This window comes from Calidris pugnax, unplaced genomic scaffold, assembly GCF_001431845.1.
Source record: "Calidris pugnax isolate Ruff unplaced genomic scaffold, ASM143184v1 scaffold70, whole genome shotgun sequence".
Lineage (NCBI taxonomy): Eukaryota > Metazoa > Chordata > Aves > Charadriiformes > Scolopacidae > Calidris > Calidris pugnax.
In genome coordinates this window covers 9,080,432-9,098,731 of record NW_015090862.1, presented here as the reverse complement: position 1 = coordinate 9,098,731, position 18,300 = coordinate 9,080,432, and the positions used below count along the sequence as shown (strand labels likewise).

Sequence of the window (18,300 nt, the reverse complement as noted above, 5' to 3'; positions counted from 1 at the left end):
AACAAAAATATATAGCCTGGTTTTTTTTTCTTTTTATTTTGCCCTATTTAAAAAACAAAATGAAAATGTTAATTTTTCTCTAGGTAATATTTGTGTGGTTTGAATTCGTATAACTATTATTGTTTCCATTATTTTAATGATAGTTTTCATAAAGAAGGAAGGTGCAGTAAATGGGATCTTTAGAGTTAGTTTATTTGGAGTGGTCATTTCCATTTGAAATAATTCCAAGCCTGTTTTCTGTGAAAAGAATCTAGAAATCTTTTTAATGTCTTTGAAAAATAGTGCAAGTCATGTGTGTGAATATTTTATCTCTCTCTCTCTCTCCCCCCTTCACTTTGTCACCTTCTTCTGTTGACATGCACAAAATCTAATGAAATGTGGCTGCTGGGAGGAAAATTCTGTTCTGGCTTCTCTTCCGGAAATGTTTTCTTTCTAAAAAAGTTCTTGATTTTCATTGTAGACATTGATGAATGTGCACTGAACATGCTGCTTTGTGACAACGGGCAATGCAGAAATACCCCTGGAAGTTTCACCTGCACCTGTCCAAAAGGATTTGTATACACTCCTGACCTAAAGACATGTGAAGGTAATTGGTAACACTCCATTTCATCCTTCATTTGGATTGTTTTCAGATTGTGCCAGAAATACTTTGAACCTTGATGAGGATATAATGTGTAGAACTAAAAACTGCATAAAGAGATTATATGGGGAAGTAGGGGAATGAGGATAGACAAGGCCAAAAATGAAACCATTATATAACCTCATGTAATAGCCTATATTAGATCTGGATTAGCACTTTCCTTATTGACTACTGCCAGTGGGCCCACGCTGTGCCAAGGGTGAGAAAAACTTGAGAATAATCAAGTTTTGCAAATCTCTTACCTTGTGTGGAGAAGAGAGCCCGATACCTCCTAGTTTGACCCTTTTTTGAGTCATAGATAGGATGTGTATCCCATCATTAAACAGCACAGTCCATCACCACAAAGCATGGCAGTAGCTGGATGTCACAGAAAAATGAGATGATGCTTCCAAGTTCAATCATTAGTCTATTGTTGAAGAGTTTCATAATAGAAAAACAAAATATCAGGGAAACTGGTCATGAGAAAAGCTTCTTTCATTTTTCCCTAACCTAAAAAAGGCCAAATGTTTTTTTGTTAATGCTTCCTGGCATTAATGGCAGTGTGTTTCTTTTCTAGATATTGATGAGTGTGAATCTAACCCCTGCGTCAATGGCGTGTGCAAAAACACACCAGGCTCTTTCGCATGTGAATGTTCTCCTGAAAGTACTTTGGATCCAACCAGAACCATCTGCATAGGTATTTATTCTTCTGAAGATTTTATGTTTGCTGTTTGAAAATGTCCAGTAACATTGTATACCAAGTTTAGAAAACATTTTAAAATAACTTGTGTAGATAAATTTATTGGAAAACATTACAGAAACAAATGTTAAGGAAGTGTTTGTTTTCACCATTGCTGTGGGTGCATAAAGTGTGACTAGTACTTGGGAGCATGGTGTGCTTCCATGTCAAATTTGAATAAGTGATGAAATCTTTTTTGTAACAAATACAGAAATGCTAAGACTACTTCTTAAGTGCTCATGCACTTAATTCCTCTTGTAAGAGGAAGAATGTTCTCTTTAAGATCTGCTCTCTGAAAGGCCAGTTTTCGATTTGAAATGGAGCATGAGTGAGTTGTGTACAGTCCAGACCAGTTATAATGAAAGGGTGATTCTTCTTTGTAGTTAAATTGAAGTGTGTTTGCAAATACATTAATGTATAATGCTAAACAATCTGCATGACACTACACCGGGTTTTTTTCCAAACAGAAACTGTTAAGGGTACCTGTTGGCAGAACATAGTGGATGGAAGATGTGAAATAAATATCAACGGAGCCACTCTGAAGTCCCAGTGCTGTTCCTCGCTAGGTGCTGCTTGGGGAAGCCCATGTACACCATGTGAACGAGGTAACCCTGTTCATTGTGCTCAGGAACCTAGGATTTTTCCTGTTCTGAGGATGGTCCAGATTATTGTCACAGAAGTTTGGGCACAGGCTAGACGAATTACTTGTTCTCTTATCAAGCACTCATTCCTTATTCAGTCTGAAAAAGAGAAGTCTTAATATTTGAGAGGTAGCATGTAGCTATAGAAGGCTCTAACTTCAGATTTTATAGTAAACATTTTGAAAGTTTAAATTCTGAAGGGAAAGGACCACACCTATAGTCAGCATTACTTTAGCATGGTTTGTCATGATTAGTGATCTAAAGTTCCTAATGATGTAGCAATAGATGCATGTTCCCTAGAGCTCCCAAGAAAATGTTTGTAACAAACGGATCTCTGGTGTGGTAATGGAGGGAGGAGAGGGAGTAGCCCTTCTTATTATACTCTGTAGATTAACTGATGACCTAGAGAATCATACGGTTGATCAAGAAATGGGTTGAGGTCTCTGCATATTCACTTGATAATTAGGCTAAACTGTGGGATAAGCTGGGAACCCAAGGATGAGCTGATGAATGCAGAAATGTGTGTGGCTTATTATTTCTATATGCTGAAAGCTGCTGGTTTGCTCAAATCTTTAGTTAAATTCATCCTGTATATCGTAGAGAATTCATCCTCAGCCATCCGTGGTAAATAGGGGTATATGAATTGTAATGAGTTAATTGATTTGAATGAAGCAGGAATCATGTAACTGCTTTTGGGTTAGCTCGCTAAGACACACAGGAAGCAAAAGACGACAATGACTGACACCCTATATCGTTTTTGTAGTTGCCCCATCTTATCTCTTTATTATTTCAGAAAACACTGAAATCCTGTCGAAGCACTAGGACTTCTCATAGCAACAAACTCAAGATAATAATTCACATGATCAGTTTTGCACAGTAAGATAATGGCAAGTTTTGGACTCTAGCATTCTAAAAGATCGCTTTTGTTTGTTTTACAGACCCAATATGTCAAAAGGGATATTCAAGAATAAGAGGAACATTGTGTGAAGGTATTTATTGTTGCCTTAATATAAATCAGAGCTTGAATGAAAAAATGTCAGTGTTTTGATTTAAGTGGTTAATTTAGCGTAGGGGAACACTATGCCAAATTCTTACCTCGTGTAGTTCCATTGACTTCATTAGAGTTATGTCAGGGATGAATTTGGTTTCAGTTTGTTTAACATTCCTACATACTCACAGTTTATCTCAAAGTACACACTTGCAAATATAGTGTCTACCAGTATAACAAGATGGTTCTCTCTCTTCAAATACCGTTAACTGAGTAACCTATTTGGGCAAAGTATGCATCTTATATATGTTATAAAACATGGCATTATTAATACAGTGGTATGACAAGTCATTACTATGCTTTAGAAGAAGAATGTTTAAAGGCTGTATTTCATAAGAAAGTTTTTGGGTTTTATTTTCTTAACCTTGGCTTTCTTCCATGTAACATTATATGGAATCAGACATGTTCCAAAGCATAGTTTCATTGTCATCTTAAAAAAAAAAAAAAGACAGACAAAAAAGGCATCAGGACACAGTTAATCTTTGGTTAGAGAAAAGGCTGAAGATCTTTTTAATGTGAGCTTTTTGCTTGGTATGAGATGACTCTATACTATTCTGTGAGAATTGAAGGTCCCACCCTATTTCATCTTCATTTGAATTGATTTGAACCCTTGGCAAAGTACTGCATATTTCCATAATATGCAGAAGCTCAGAGAGTCTCAAACTGCTGTGGGTCATCCTGACTGACAACATCTGACATGACACTGCAGTTAAAATATTTTTTAAAAATTACTCCCATATGTAGCTTCCATAAAGAAACATTGTTTTTCCCCTTAACAAAAAATAAAATTTAAAAAAAAATTTAAAAAGAGGAACACCCTCACACATATTCTTTGCTTTCCAAATGATGACTGAATACCTTGGCACGTCTGTGCTGCAGACCCACTGTACATAACTTATCTGACCTCAGCAACACTTTCTGGAGTGTGTAAGTGAAAGAAAAGGGAAAAAAAAAAAAAAGTAGCCCCACCTATCTCTCTTAACAAGGAAAGTTTTAGAACATTTTCAACACTGCTGGGATGGAAAGTTTATTCTTCCAAGATGTAGACATAACTGTTTTCAGCATTTCCTTTACCAGCACTTTGGATTACAGCTATTACATGCTTTAATCTTTCTCATTTCAATGGGGCCTGGATAGCCCCAGATTTTTCAGAGTAGTTTCCCCTGCTTTTAACATACTGAAGCCGTATTTGGGTTTCAACCAATGTAAGCATTTTTCAAGACAGGGGAAGATCTCTAGGAAATTTACTGGCAAGTGAGAGACAGGACAAGGGAGTAAGTTTAGTTCCCAAAAGGTGATACTCAGTTCTCCCATACACAGCCCATGTAAAATGAGTAATGGACCTTGTGCAAGGAAATAAGCAAGCTAAATTGGCAGTGTTTCTCTAGTTTATGGGTGAGCCCTGGAGTTGTCTGCTGGAATATGGCTCACAGGCTGTGAACTGCATTTTAGTGGTTTCAGTAGTCCAGGGGCTTTTTTACTTCCTGCCTTCCAGTCAATATAGGCCTTTTATTTATAATATCTGTTCAAGGGCAGAGGCCACTGATGTCCACCCCAAGTTTATCCCCCACCCTGCTCCATTCGGTTTGAGAACTGCAGAGTCTATTCGCACTGGGAGTTTTCTCTGGAGGCTTATTGAGTCCAGCCTACCCACTTCTTGATTACTCTATACATCAGTGTTCAGCTATAGATTATCAGAGTCATTCTTTTTCTTGTTTCTTGTTCTTATCCTCTTCTGTCACGCTTCGTCTTGGGCCATAATTAATGCTGGAGGCTTTTTCCTGAAGGCAGTGGTGAAGCTTTTCACAAAGGACACTAGTGGAAGGACCCCACACTTAGATTGCTAAACATTTTTTTATGCTCAGGCCAAGCTAACACAGTTAATCAAATTATCCTTACCCAAAAGTGCTAAATTTGCCACTTAAATATAGAAATATAATCTACTTAATGAAGTTAAACTCTGTGTGCAGTCATAAGGAATTTATTTTAATCTATATAAAGTTACTGATTGCTGACAAGGTCATGGGGCCAGATTTCAAACAGTGTTGTAGTTTCCAGACATGCGGAGGTCTACCTGAGAAGACACAAACATTAAAAATACAGAAATGGGGAAAAAAAAAAAAAGTTAAAAAAATACAACATAACTTAATCTCTTCAGAATAATACATAATCTTTGTCTTTTCTTTGCCCATTTGCTTCAAAAATTTGGCTCACAGTGAGTATGAAAATTAATACAATTCTTAAATGCCTCTCTTTTTTTTGTTACTTTTGAGTTTGATTTCAGTATATGTAGGAAAGCCAAATAGCAATATGTATTATTTCTAATCATCAGCAGTTTTCTGTAATTAATTGGTTCTGGCTGACTAGTATAGGAAATCCTAAATATTCGGAATTTTGCCAGGCCATGTAAACTGCTGTGATTTTGTATTTTATCCTAAAAAACAAACATTAGAATGTTCATATTTTTTCTGATTATTTTTATATTTAGCATTCTAGTGATTACTTTTATTCACATTTTGTTTGGAAATAGATGTAAATGAATGTGAGGTGTTTCCTGGAGTCTGTACAAACGGGCAGTGTGTCAATACCTTGGGTTCGTTTGTCTGCCAGTGCCCCAATGGAATGACTCTAGATGCTTCTGGACGGACGTGTCTTGGTAGGTATTAATTCCATTTACAGGTCTACTAGGGGAGAGCAAATCTCTGTGGTGAGCAATGTTTGCACTGCTTGTTTCCTTACAAGTAAGGAAAATTATTTCTGTTCACTTAAGTAATTTCCAAATGGAATAAATCAGGGACATGAGTTTAGTTCAGCTGGAATATGAACAGACTGCAGTGGGAATAGCTAAAGCCTATCACCATCTGCTAGCAGGTGAATCTCATTAATTTTAGCTCCCTACAGATCGTCTGTGCTCTTAGCACTCTTCATCGGCAGCCCCACCAAAATCACCAAGGTTGAAAGGGTCTAGGGGGGACCGCTGTGGGCCAGGACTCAGGTGTCTGAGGTGGGACGTAGTGTCCCTAGCCACAGCCTACACCTCAATGGAGGGTGCAACAGAATATTGAAGTTTTGTGTGCTGTCCAAAGCACCTTTGTCCCTTTATGACAGTAAATGCCTAAGATTTGTCTCAGAAGAGGGCATAGCTTGTAGTAATTAAAAGGCCTTATATAGAGATGATAAACTGGAATGCTTAAAATCTTCTTCTCATCCAAAATTTAGTTTGTGTGGAGTACCATTATCAGAATGGTGCTTTATACTTACTTCAACTCTTAATTTCTGAGTTTACTGTTAATATTTTGCTGTTAGAAATTATGCAGTGTGCTTGGTACATTCCTGTGAGTCCACAAAAATGCAGAGCAAACTGTCTTGTGAAGAGTTTCTGGAAAAGGATTCCTCTGCAGTGAACTAACTACTTTCTTTCTCTCTCAACATATTGTTCAATTGCCCAACAGACATTCGCTTGGAGAGTTGCTATCTGCAGCATGAAGATGAGCAATGCACCCAACAAATCCCAGGCCGACACCGAATGGATGCTTGCTGCTGTTCAGTGGGAGCAGCATGGGGCTTTGAGTGTGAGGAGTGTCCTCTGAAGGGATCACCTGAATTTGAAGCTCTTTGTCCAAGAGGACCTGGGTTCTCTACAAAAATAGAGATAACTGGGAAACCTTTCTCTAAAGGTGTGTGATTCTTTTTTGGTTTATTGCCAGCAAGTCCCACTGGCTTTTCCTTTTACTCTTCCCTTGGACAATTCCTGTGGGTTGGAAGATTTCAGTGGGAGTCAGGCACTTTGCTCACCTTAAGGCACATTTGAAAATCCAGTTATATTTCATGGAAATTAAGGCCAGAATAAGACAATTTAGTCTGTGTCACTAACCATTAAATGCTACATAGTACTACAGCTTCAAAACACTAAATTTATGTCTCTACTAGAGAGGTTAATTGTGCCTGACTTTGCCTCCTGTGTTGCATCTAGTGGCACCTCTGGCTGATGGAACTTTGAAAACCTGGCACCTCTTAGAGCAAGAACTGGAACAAACTGAGCAGTCAGCCTTGGGTGCATTGAAAGAGCAATCCTTCTTACCTGTGCAGGGTGTAATAACTTTAATTCTACTGTGGAGCAAGCAAGGGAGGGTGAATAATTTTGGGAATTCCTTGTAGAGCTTCTTGGAGAAGTAGAAAAAAAATGTTTCCAGGATGATAGCTCAAATCAGCAGAATTTAATTTACTGTAAACCAAGTCTTGTTATGACTATTGTTGGTAAACTTCCAGCATTAAACGGGAATCACACAGTGACACTCTGGCATCATTTGCTGAAAGCCATCTTTTCAGGGTTATCAGTGGGGTTAAGCTGGACAGTGTCAGAAGAACAGATGGATGTGAATATGTTTATAAAGCAAGCCAATTACCCCAAACCTAAACATTCTGAAGTCTGAAAGGAGGGGAAAATATATACGAATGACAATTACTGTAGCTAGTTCTGTGTGTTTTCTATTGTTTCCATTGTTCTTGTATTAAGTGGTAACATCATATGTCCTTACTGTTTCATTTTTAGATATCAATGAATGTAAAATGGTCCCCAGCCTTTGTACCCATGGAAAATGCAGAAATACTATTGGCAGTTTTAAGTGTAGATGTGACAGTGGATTTGCCCTTGATTCTGAAGAGAGGAATTGCACAGGTAAACTGCATAGATATATCTCTCATAACTTTGATTAGAGAAGGAAAAACTGAACTCTTTGAAAATATTGTGAATGTGTTTTGTGTTACAGATATTGATGAATGCCGCATCTCTCCTGATCTTTGTGGCCAAGGCATCTGTGTCAATACTCCTGGAGATTTTGAGTGTGAATGTTTTGAAGGCTATGAAAGTGGATTTATGATGATGAAAAACTGCATGGGTATGTTTTTTATAGACCATAGATGTGCAATAGTATGCTGTGTGCTACTATGCTATGCATGGAGGTTTTTTGTGGGTTGTATTTTTTTGAAAGTTTGATAGTGCCTGGGCTTAGATCTCTCTCATTTTGTGTCTTATTAAAGCTCACTTTAACTTGATTTCCACCCCAAATGTGATTTCACTGCTTCTGCAGGATGACACAGCAGAATTGAGCAAGGGACAGGATTCTAGGATGTTAAATTTATCCCCACAATCCTCATTTTGCTAACTGAGACACCATCCTGAACTTTGAAGTTAGAGTAGATTAAAATTTAGAAGAAGCCTTTTTTTAATTTTTTTTTTTTTTTTTAACTGCACTGCAGTGTAAGGGGTGACTTGTTTGAGGAAAGGCTCCCGGTCCAATCTAGTCAGACGGTGCTGTATTGGGTAGCAGACTATGGGGAGGGGTAGGATGCTGCTGTGGCAGTGCTGGCTCCTGCAGTGATGTGCCTTCCTTCTCCCCACAGACATCGATGAGTGTCAGCGCAATCCCCTTCTCTGCCGAGGTGGCACATGCATCAACACAGAGGGAAGTTTCCGGTGTGATTGTCCTCCAGGCCACCAGATATCACCAAATATATCTGCATGTATAGGTGAGACGTGCAGAAAAAATCAGTGTTGTGCCCAGCTTTTCATACCACTCTTGTGCTGCGTGTGCATTTACAATGTTTGCTTTAGTATCGTTTTCATTGAGACCTAAAACTCTTTTTCTTTTGCAACAGACATTAATGAATGTGACCTAAGCACCAACCTGTGCCGAAATGGTCATTGCGTGAACCTGATTGGAAAGTACCAGTGTGCGTGCAACCCTGGATATCAGTCCACACCTGACAAGTTGTACTGTGTTGGTAAGGACAAAATCTACACGGGGTCTCTAGCAAATAGGGAACATAAAACATAAGCCATTGTTTCATTTTTAGTAGTTGTATAAAGACATATCTAACTGTGGTTCAAAAGTCTAGTACACACTGTCAAAATAGCATACAAAAAGCCCCAAAATGTGCACATCCATTACTTGTGAGAAATGAAGGAAATTATGACAGCACTACAGTTAATTATGTAATAACTTATTTTCTCTAGTAAATCAATCATGATGCATAAAATAGCATATTATTCTAAATAGCCTAAGTTTTCAAACTTTGATTATTAAGAGGGAATACCTTGTTAAATCCCGAGTTCTATATTTTATTAAAAATCAGCATTCCTGGCATACCATGGACTAGAATCATGTGGTTTGATTGAATTTGTCCTAATTTGATCTGCAATTGTCTAAAATATAGGGCCTTTCCGGTAACTATTTCCTTAAAGCCACATTTTGTAAATGATATTTGGCCTAAATCATGTATTGTGCACTCTTATATGCATATGTTTTATTGTGCCATGGAAATACATGAAAAATCCACTGGCTTTAATTCTGCCTAATAGATATTTTTTCCCTTGATCCTTACAAAAACTTTGCTGCCTTCATCATACTATGGTAACCCAGCAGTGGTATTTTTATATTTGGAAAGAGAGGTGTAGAGGTATTTGTATATGCAGTCAGATGATACCATCTCTTTTCCTCCTGGTCTGCCTGACATCCATCCCAATGCCTATATTTGCAAACACTTGAACGTTTGAGAAGAGTGCAAATATCAAGTGTGGGTTCTGGATTGATGCTGTTTTGGAAAGCTGACTCAAAATGTGTCCTTGAAATGTGCTTTAAAGTAAAAAATATTGTGGGTTTTAACTGTAATTTTCTCCTTTTTTTTTAGATATTGATGAGTGCAGTATAATGAATGGAGGCTGTGAGAACTTCTGTACAAACTCAGAGGGCAGCTATGAATGTAGCTGTAAACAAGGCTTTGCACTCATGCCAGACCACAGGACATGCACTGGTAAGGGAGGTTGTTGGGAACTTTTCTGCTGGAAGTGTTTATTTCAATAGTAAGAGTGCAAATATCAAGTGTGGGTTCTGGATTGATGCTGTTTTGGAAAGCTGACTCAAAATGTGTCCTTGAAATGTGCTTTAAAGTAAAAAATATTGTGGGTTTTAACTGTAATTTTCTCCTTTTTTTTTAGATATTGATGAGTGCAGTATAATGAATGGAGGCTGTGAGAACTTCTGTACAAACTCAGAGGGCAGCTATGAATGTAGCTGTAAACAAGGCTTTGCACTCATGCCAGACCACAGGACATGCACTGGTAAGGGAGGTTGTTGGGAACTTTTCTGCTGGAAGTGTTTATTTCAATAGTTCAAAAATGGACCTTCTTTTTTTTTTTTTCCAAGATTAAAGCTATTGTAACAAATATACTGTAAAAAAAAAAAAAGTAATTAATGCATAGAAAGTTTTTTTCTAAAGTAAACATCTCCAAAATGTCAGAATTGGACAATTGCAGTACTGAATTACTTTGAAGGGAATTGATTCTTCATAATTTCAGAAAATGTACAAGTTTATTCTGAATTTGGTAACAAAAGTGTAATTTTTTTCTGTAGGAGATAAATTTTCTCCCTTAAAGTGTTATATTAGATCTAAATCCCAAATATGTTGAAGTCAATGGAAAGAATCATCATAAATATAAGCCAAAATGCTCTGCATGTGTACTGTATGGTTATATTGGAGAGAGAATATGCAGAAATACTAGAAAAGGAGCTAATTGCCCTGTTCCGAGGTTGTGTGGTATCTGTTCTTAAGCAAGCAAGAAAATTCCTATTTTTAATTCTTTGTTTAATGTAAGTATGCTGCATTACTTCAAAACTGAACAACTTTCAGTCCAACTGAAATCTGAATAGTATGAATCTGTTTTCAGAAGCAGCTCTCTTGCACTGTAAAGAGGGTTTGTGAGAAAATTTTCAGAGCTCTGTAACAGCCGGGTGCTCTGCTTTGGGAGTCTGGGAATCATAATCCCAGTGAGTGAGTTGCACTTGATGATTTCCACATAGGTTGCTGGAAAGATAATTCTACCCTACTGTTCCCTTACTTCTTGCTGCACAACCACTGGCCCACGGAGGCATGTGAATATTTGCCAGCTGTTTGCCAATTCCATCCAAGAGCTCCTTGAAGAGCATGAGAAATATAACAGGGTTAATCCCTTGGGATAGAATTGCCTTTATAGTGGAACAAATGAGAGCTTTCTATACCGAATTAATCGAGAGAGCTCACATTTAGAATTTGTAAATATTTATAGACCTCTGACCAGGGTCTCAATTACCCTGAGGCCACTCGCTACCATTCCAAAGGATAAAAGAGCCCTAAAGCATAGTTAAATGTAGTTTGCCCCCACGTTGTAGCTTACATTATCAGAAAGATGCAAAATAGCCAATCTTCAGCAAGCACTGGACCCTCGCTCAAAGAAAGAAATGAACTGGAAAAAGTGCAAATTTGACTGACCCTGAAATTAAGTGTTTCAAAACCTAAAATATTTAGATTAGAAATAGTTTGGTTTGGGTCAAGTTTCTAGAAAAGGCAAGTTCATACAAAAATTTACCCAAACTTTGGAATAGAAAACTACCATCTTGCCCTTCTCAAAATGGAAAACGGAGAATGCAATTGCCTTTACTGTGGGGAAGGAATGGATTCTCAGTGATTTTGTTAATTTGACCATAAACATGTCCATGGAAGTTTGTAGTCAGATCCTACCTGGGTGAGGAATAAAAAAACATTTGATATTAGTTGCGAATTTTTGCATATTTATATCCAGCCTTGACTCTGAAAAATAGAATTTCATTCACAGGCCAGCCAGCAATAGCTATTAGGTATTCATTTTCATACTCTCCTCTAAGAAAGACTTGAATGCAATAGCCAACATATACTACAGTTTAAATAGGAGAAATACCAGACGCCTTTGATGTCAAGTCAAAGTTTACGGAAGAAAATATCCAGAGATGTGAGGTGTCACCTTCACCACCCTTTTAGTTTACAAAAATGCTGCCGCTTTCTCTTGAAGAGATGTTAATTATATATTTAAACACTTGGTGAATATTCAAAACTCGCATGCTAAACTTTTTCCTCTGCCTAAACTGAGTGAAAAATAAGAAAAAATGTATCTTGTGACATTTTCTACTCATTGCACTGAATATCTGTTTTTACTGTTAGATGTCTGTGCATGGTACAAGATACAGTAGCACTGTGACCTGAGTATGTGAAACACCTATTTTACATTTTCAGTTTGCTCTCTGTGTGAACATGTCTTTTATCTTTAACATCACACAAAGCTAGAAGCCATTACAGAATATATTTCTTGATAATTGAGCTGGTAAGAATGCTGTTCAGTTCAGTAGCAGGTCAGGTTTGAATTGGTGAGGTTATGCATAAATAATCAGCTCAATTAGGAGAAACAACAGGTTCTTTGTCAGCTGATTTTCCCCCAACTGTGAAATCAGTACAGTGACAGGTTAGTAAATAAAGTTCTTTATTTGTGTCATTATTATCCCCATTTCTAGAGCTTAATTTTGCATGTTAATTCAAATTCCATTCCAAATTAACATTTCCAGGCTAATGTCCATGCCAACATTATTTGCTTGTTAAGATGAACAGGGACTGGTCAGCCTTCTTCCTTGCAGAAGTTGTGTATCCACACAAACACTAGCTGGTAGAAATACAGAAGAATAATGAACATAATATTTTAAGTTAAAGTGAGTTCATTTTCTGCAGCTGCATAATTACTGCAATTCACAATAGACTGGTCTGATAATGAGTTACACCCTTTCTCTTGGAGGGGGTTCCTGAATCTTGTCTTTTTGTGCTGATTTTTTTCCCATGGTATCACTAGGCAGAGTTTCTGATTTTTGCTCTCGCTGGTCTATGTTGGTGCTGACACAGGGAGATTCTAGGGATTTTTACAAGGAACACTAATATAACCCCAGGGACTCTGAAAGATTCCAGACCGTAGCATGGCTGCATTAATATAATAAAGTGTCTGCTTCTACAGCTTGGCCCCAATCAGCGATGGCCAATTCCATGAACTGAGAAAACAACTTACATGCTAGAGGATGTAACTATATGGCTGGCCTGACCAGTCAGCTGAAATGTTAAAAAAACCCCACATAAATTCTTTTACTGAAATAAGTATATGTACTGTAATTATTCCCATCATGAGTTGGGCTCTGTTTCCAGTGTTTCACCATCCTTGAGATCTGTAGAGCTATTCTGCATGTATGATGGTTTTTTTAAAATCTGTAAAGTCCTGTACTTTTGTCACTGAATTTGACTTCAGAGCTTCCATTGACTTCAACAATTGTTGATTGTATCCAAGAATCTCCAGTTGTATGTAGCTATGTGGTGTGAAGAAGATTCTGGTATTTTTTTCCTGTCAATGAGTTTTTTACCTACAAAGTTGGTTTCTCTTTCCACTGGAGTCAGAGGGGGATGTTTGCCATTGACTTCCTGGGGATGAAGAGCTTACTCATCAGGACAATTTTGCAACATACTACTCAATTATTTGCATGTTTTTCAGAGTATTAAAATGTTTGCTTGGCATGATTATGGTTAGTTGCATTGCATAAAGGTAGAATATTTTAGTCTGATTTTTTTCCCCTATAGATATTGATGAGTGTGAAGACAATCCTAACATCTGTGATGGAGGCCAGTGTACAAACATTCCAGGAGAATACAGGTGTCTTTGCTATGATGGTTTCATGGCATCTGAAGACATGAAGACTTGCATAGGTAAGTGAAAGTATTTATTTTCCAATCTGCTTTAACTAGGGAAAAATTATTATATTAATCATTTCCAAGTAGGTGGCCAATGATGTGTAAAGAGTATGGTTCTTATGCCCAAATTCTGTCCACTTGACTACAGGACCAGTCCCATTGCACAAGCTTTGTTTATCAAATGCAGATGTAATCTCTGTGGATTAGAATGCAAACATGATGATCTATAGCATCATGTTTTGGGTCCTCTTCCAGTGAGGTTTTCATGCAGTTCAGATGAAGAATGCATGCACTCTTCATCTAGTGCTAGTGGATGATGCCGTGGAAAACTTCTAGCAAGATGAATCACCAGTGCTGATTTAAACTTGTCTCAAAGACAAAATTGTGTGCAAGTGGTGTACCTTGGTAGAATAAAGTCACGAAACAGTGTATCTTCAAAATCAAGTATTCACCTTTAAATTAAAGAACTGGAGCATATTTGAGGAGAAATGTTTGTACAAAACTAGCTAATATATGCATGCATATACAAATATACATATACACACACACATACATATACATAGAAAGCATCAATAAATAGTCATAGTCGTTCTTTGGATAATATGCCAAATCTTAGTCTCTATCTTTAAGGAAAGTTGGAATTAAAGTTATGTTAATACAGATACAGTAATAGAGCAGTGTTAAACCAAATCTCAAAATGTACACTTAGTAAGGAATAACTAACCTAAGCAGTTTTCTCTTTACATACATAGACCCGTTATTGTACCAAAGCATATTTCAAGACATTTTCCCCCTTACTTTCTAAGAATGTTATTTAATAAATCTTAATTAATGTGGGTTTTTTTAGATGTTAATGAGTGTGATCTGCATCCAAACATCTGTCTGAGTGGAACCTGTGAGAATACAAAAGGCTCATTTATCTGTCATTGTGACATGGGATATTCAGGCAAGAAAGGCACAACTGGTTGCACAGGTATGTTTTAAAGTTTAATTATTAACTTTTAGTTAAACTCATGAGTCTGCATGCCCTTTTCTCTAGTGTTCAAAACCTCTCACTGTGCTTCTTTTCACTTATTTGTGCTAAATTTTGTATCTCTTTTGCAAAAATTTGCTGAGCTTGTGTTCTGCTGAACTTCAGTGGCACAGCATTAGCCTGATACTGCTTCTGCTGAAATAGGTGACAAAATGTCCACTGGAACAAAATTACAGGCTTATTACTGCATTTTTGTTGGTCTAAGAGAACAGAAAATGCCATAGCCTGTAACTCAACAGAGTCCTGAGGACCTCAGTGCATTTGGGTTAGTTAATTCTATACTATGCATGCAAATAATAGGTATCTGTTCCAAGTGTTATTTTGGCAAACACAGATGGCTTGAAATATATGCTAAAATATATTTTCAGTTTTGCAAAGTGGCAACAATACAGCTACTCAACTACATTATATCAGCAAAATTAAAATTTGCATTATTTCATATATTGCCAGCAAACAGAAATGAGATTCAAATAGACAGGCTCCGAGGGCACGATATTAATAATACTAGTGCTGGTGTCTCAAGCCAAGGTGTTGAGAGTCTTAGGCTTTGCCCAAATATGAATGCAAACATATGTTTAATATAATTTTTAATGTAGACTTAGGGTAAATGCATTTCTGGCAATGTCTTTGAGACAAACTTTCATTCTTAGTCTGCCCTTATTGTACAGTTAATAATATACTTCTGTAAGCATCCGAGATATATGAAGCTGATTTTTTACAGCTCTCATAGAACAATCTGAGAGCTGGAGTTATACTTTGCGTATTGGACCGTGGACGAATAGTTGTGCATTAGTAACAGCTGCTTTTGACTTAGATATAAACTGATCTAAATCCAAGAAATCCCTAATTGTACCCTGTAGACCAACATTTCAATGTTCTTTGTTGCTGTGCTAAATTATATGAAGATCTTCAGTACTCTAGACCTGAAAACCCTCATGCTGATCAGTTACACATGGCGCAGCTATCACTCCCAGCATAATGAGTGATGGTCAGGAGCAGGCAGGGATGATGAAGCAACCAGTAGAAGGCAAAAGGCTGAGAAAGGTCACGGAGGCAGGGAAGGAATCTGAGGTATTGCTTCTGGGGAAGTGCCTGGAAATAGCCACCATTTTGGCATCATGTGACACAGGATAGTGGCAAATGTCCCAGGCAATGCTTTTTTTGTTAAAGGAGAGGCAGGGAAATCCCTTCGTTCTGGTCTCAGCCAAGCCCAGCCCTCTGGATGGATGCTGTCTGCCATGTGGGCTCTTCCCACCACCTCGCACGCCTTTATCTTTCCCTCAGCCCGTCCTCTGCTGCTCTTGTCTATATGCCGGTGTTCCAGGGAGGGTGGCACTTACCAGGAAATCCACAGGACAGCTGAACTACAACAGATGCTGTAGAGGGGCTCAGTAATTTGATAGAGGCCAGTGGTCTGAGACAAAAAGTTAAAGTATCAGTTATGCTGATACAGCTGAGGTGGGACCATACTCAAAATAAATTACCAACTTTTTTTTTTATTTAAATAAGAAAAGGGAGGAAGCAGAGCAGAACCTTCTTTTTTAAAAGTCTAATTTAATGGTGGAGACCTTTGAATTCCCCACCTCATGTCTGCACATTATTAGAGCAGAGCTGAAGTTCCCAGGCTCAGGTACTGCAGACTATGAGAGCATCCTTCAGGACTTCTTCTGGAAGGGACCTTGCCAACAGCACCTTAACACCAGGATTCAGTTTTTGTCTTACAGGCAGATCAAAAGCATATATAGTTTCTAGGAACTCCTGTGGAAAAAAAATACAAAAATGCATACAGTGCTTTGAATGGGAGGTTCTCTGTTTCATGAGAATAACTAAATAACGTCCTGTGGGTTCCATTACAGTTTTGTCTAAATATTTCAGCTCCCTTGTCATTACTGATTGTTTCCACTTTAACAAATAAACATGTTTTTTTTCCCCAATCATTTAACAGTATTCAGAATCCACCCACTGACTTACATTCCCATCCCACACAGATGTTAGTTCTCCACCTCCTTGGTTCTCAGTAAGAATGTGGACAGAGTTTAGTGACAAAAATATATTTTTAAAAACTATCAAAAATATGCATTGTAGATGTAGGTGTCCTAGGCAAAGTGCTACAAATGGTTTAATTTCCATTCACAGGGCAAGCTATGGCAATACTGACTTAGAGCAGTTCATTTTAGATTTTTCTAGGTAGGCAATGGTAAATAGCCACTAGGGAGAAGATTGCAAAGTTTTACCATATCCCAGTTCCAGATTGCCCAGCTTTATGACAAATATCTTGTCTCTGCTTTTTCTGTCAATAAAATATGCATGTACTTGTACAGAGATGAAATCCTGTATTGGCACTTGCATTTGTATTTTGTGATTCATCACCCCTCTGGAGTATTGCCTGTAAATTTGCAGTATTTCACTGTTGATGTAGAACCTTAGATTTACTTGCTCTAATACTTTCACAGAGGAGCAGATTCCTCTCTGACTCTCTCCCATCCATCCTTGCCAGTTACAGCTGTGTGCACAGATCTCCTGTTCTCTATGAGTGGAGCTGTGCTTGCACAGGCTCAGGGCGCTCTTCACAAAGTCATAGAATCATGGAATCATCTAGGTTGGAAGGGACCTTTCAGTCCAACCATTAACCTGACACTGCCAAAACCACCACTAAACCATGTCCCTAAGCACCATGTCTACCCATCTTTTACATACTTCCTGGGATGGCAATTGCACTGCTTCCCTGGGCAGCCTCTTCCAATGTTTGATAACCCTTTCAGTGAAGAAATTTTTCCTAATATCCAATCTAACCCCCCCCTGGTATAACTTGAGGCCTTTTCCTCTTGTCCTAGAGGACAAGTCAGACTGAATGAGGTGAACTTGGGGACAGAAGTTGCATGAGATGGTTAAGAGATCAAAAATAACTGTGCTTTAAAAGTCAGTTGGATTTCTCCACAGCAGGCTTAGGGAGTTGGAAGGCTGAGTCCAGGCTCTGACTCTGCAAGGGCCATGCTGGTGCCATTTGGAGAAAGGCTAGAAGAATTTCAGCTGCTGCGTTGGTGTGGGATGTGATGTTCAAGAGTTTGGTCTTGAACATTGCTTGCTGTCATCCAGTAATGCTGATGATAGTGGATAAAGGAGTGAGTGCATACTGCATACTTGCATGGCTGACAATAACATAGTTACAAAGAGAAGAACACCTGATGTGGTGAAAGGAAGAGGTGAGCCTTGTCAGTTGCCCTTAGAAATAGGTCCATAATGTTTTGTGACTTGTATACAACGTGCTTGCCTCTCTCCCCTGCCTTTGGCTTCTGGCCATTAATAATACATTGTGTTTCAGGCTTGATGGCACAAGAGAGTTCTGTATCAGTGAAACAAATACATTTCCCCTTATGAATCTGGGAGCTGGCTGTGTCAGGCCAAATACCAGAAGATAATAATATTAAGATGTTGCCCGCCAAATTGGGGGTATTACAGAAGGAGTGTAGTGTGAGTAGGCATCTGTCCAGCAATAACACGCTGCGCCCCAGGGTGATGATGTAAGGATGGATAGCAGGCAAGAACTGAACTGCCCCATGTGCAACTCCAAGAGGTGCTTATGATGCAGTATGATGAATAAAATCCAAGAGTTGATTCCAGAAGAGAAAACCATTTTACAGGTATAAAGAT

General features: G+C 38.1%; 1 protein-coding gene across 2 annotated transcripts in view; it reads left to right on the top strand.

Moving 5' to 3' along the window:
- FBN1 (fibrillin 1) overlaps positions 1 to 18,300 on the top strand; it is a 153,327-nt gene that overhangs the window by 89,732 nt on the left and 45,295 nt on the right. For both annotated transcript variants that reach the window (XM_014944426.1, XM_014944427.1), the window contains exons 20-32: positions 461 to 586; positions 1,197 to 1,316; positions 1,826 to 1,963; positions 2,938 to 2,988; positions 5,578 to 5,703; positions 6,500 to 6,724; positions 7,600 to 7,725; positions 7,817 to 7,945; positions 8,451 to 8,576; positions 8,706 to 8,831; positions 9,738 to 9,860; positions 13,506 to 13,631; positions 14,464 to 14,589. In XM_014944426.1, the coding sequence (XP_014799912.1) occupies positions 461 to 586; positions 1,197 to 1,316; positions 1,826 to 1,963; positions 2,938 to 2,988; positions 5,578 to 5,703; positions 6,500 to 6,724; positions 7,600 to 7,725; positions 7,817 to 7,945; positions 8,451 to 8,576; positions 8,706 to 8,831; positions 9,738 to 9,860; positions 13,506 to 13,631; positions 14,464 to 14,589 (1,668 nt within the window). The remainder of the gene's footprint in view (positions 1 to 460; positions 587 to 1,196; positions 1,317 to 1,825; positions 1,964 to 2,937; positions 2,989 to 5,577; positions 5,704 to 6,499; positions 6,725 to 7,599; positions 7,726 to 7,816; positions 7,946 to 8,450; positions 8,577 to 8,705; positions 8,832 to 9,737; positions 9,861 to 13,505; positions 13,632 to 14,463; positions 14,590 to 18,300) is intronic.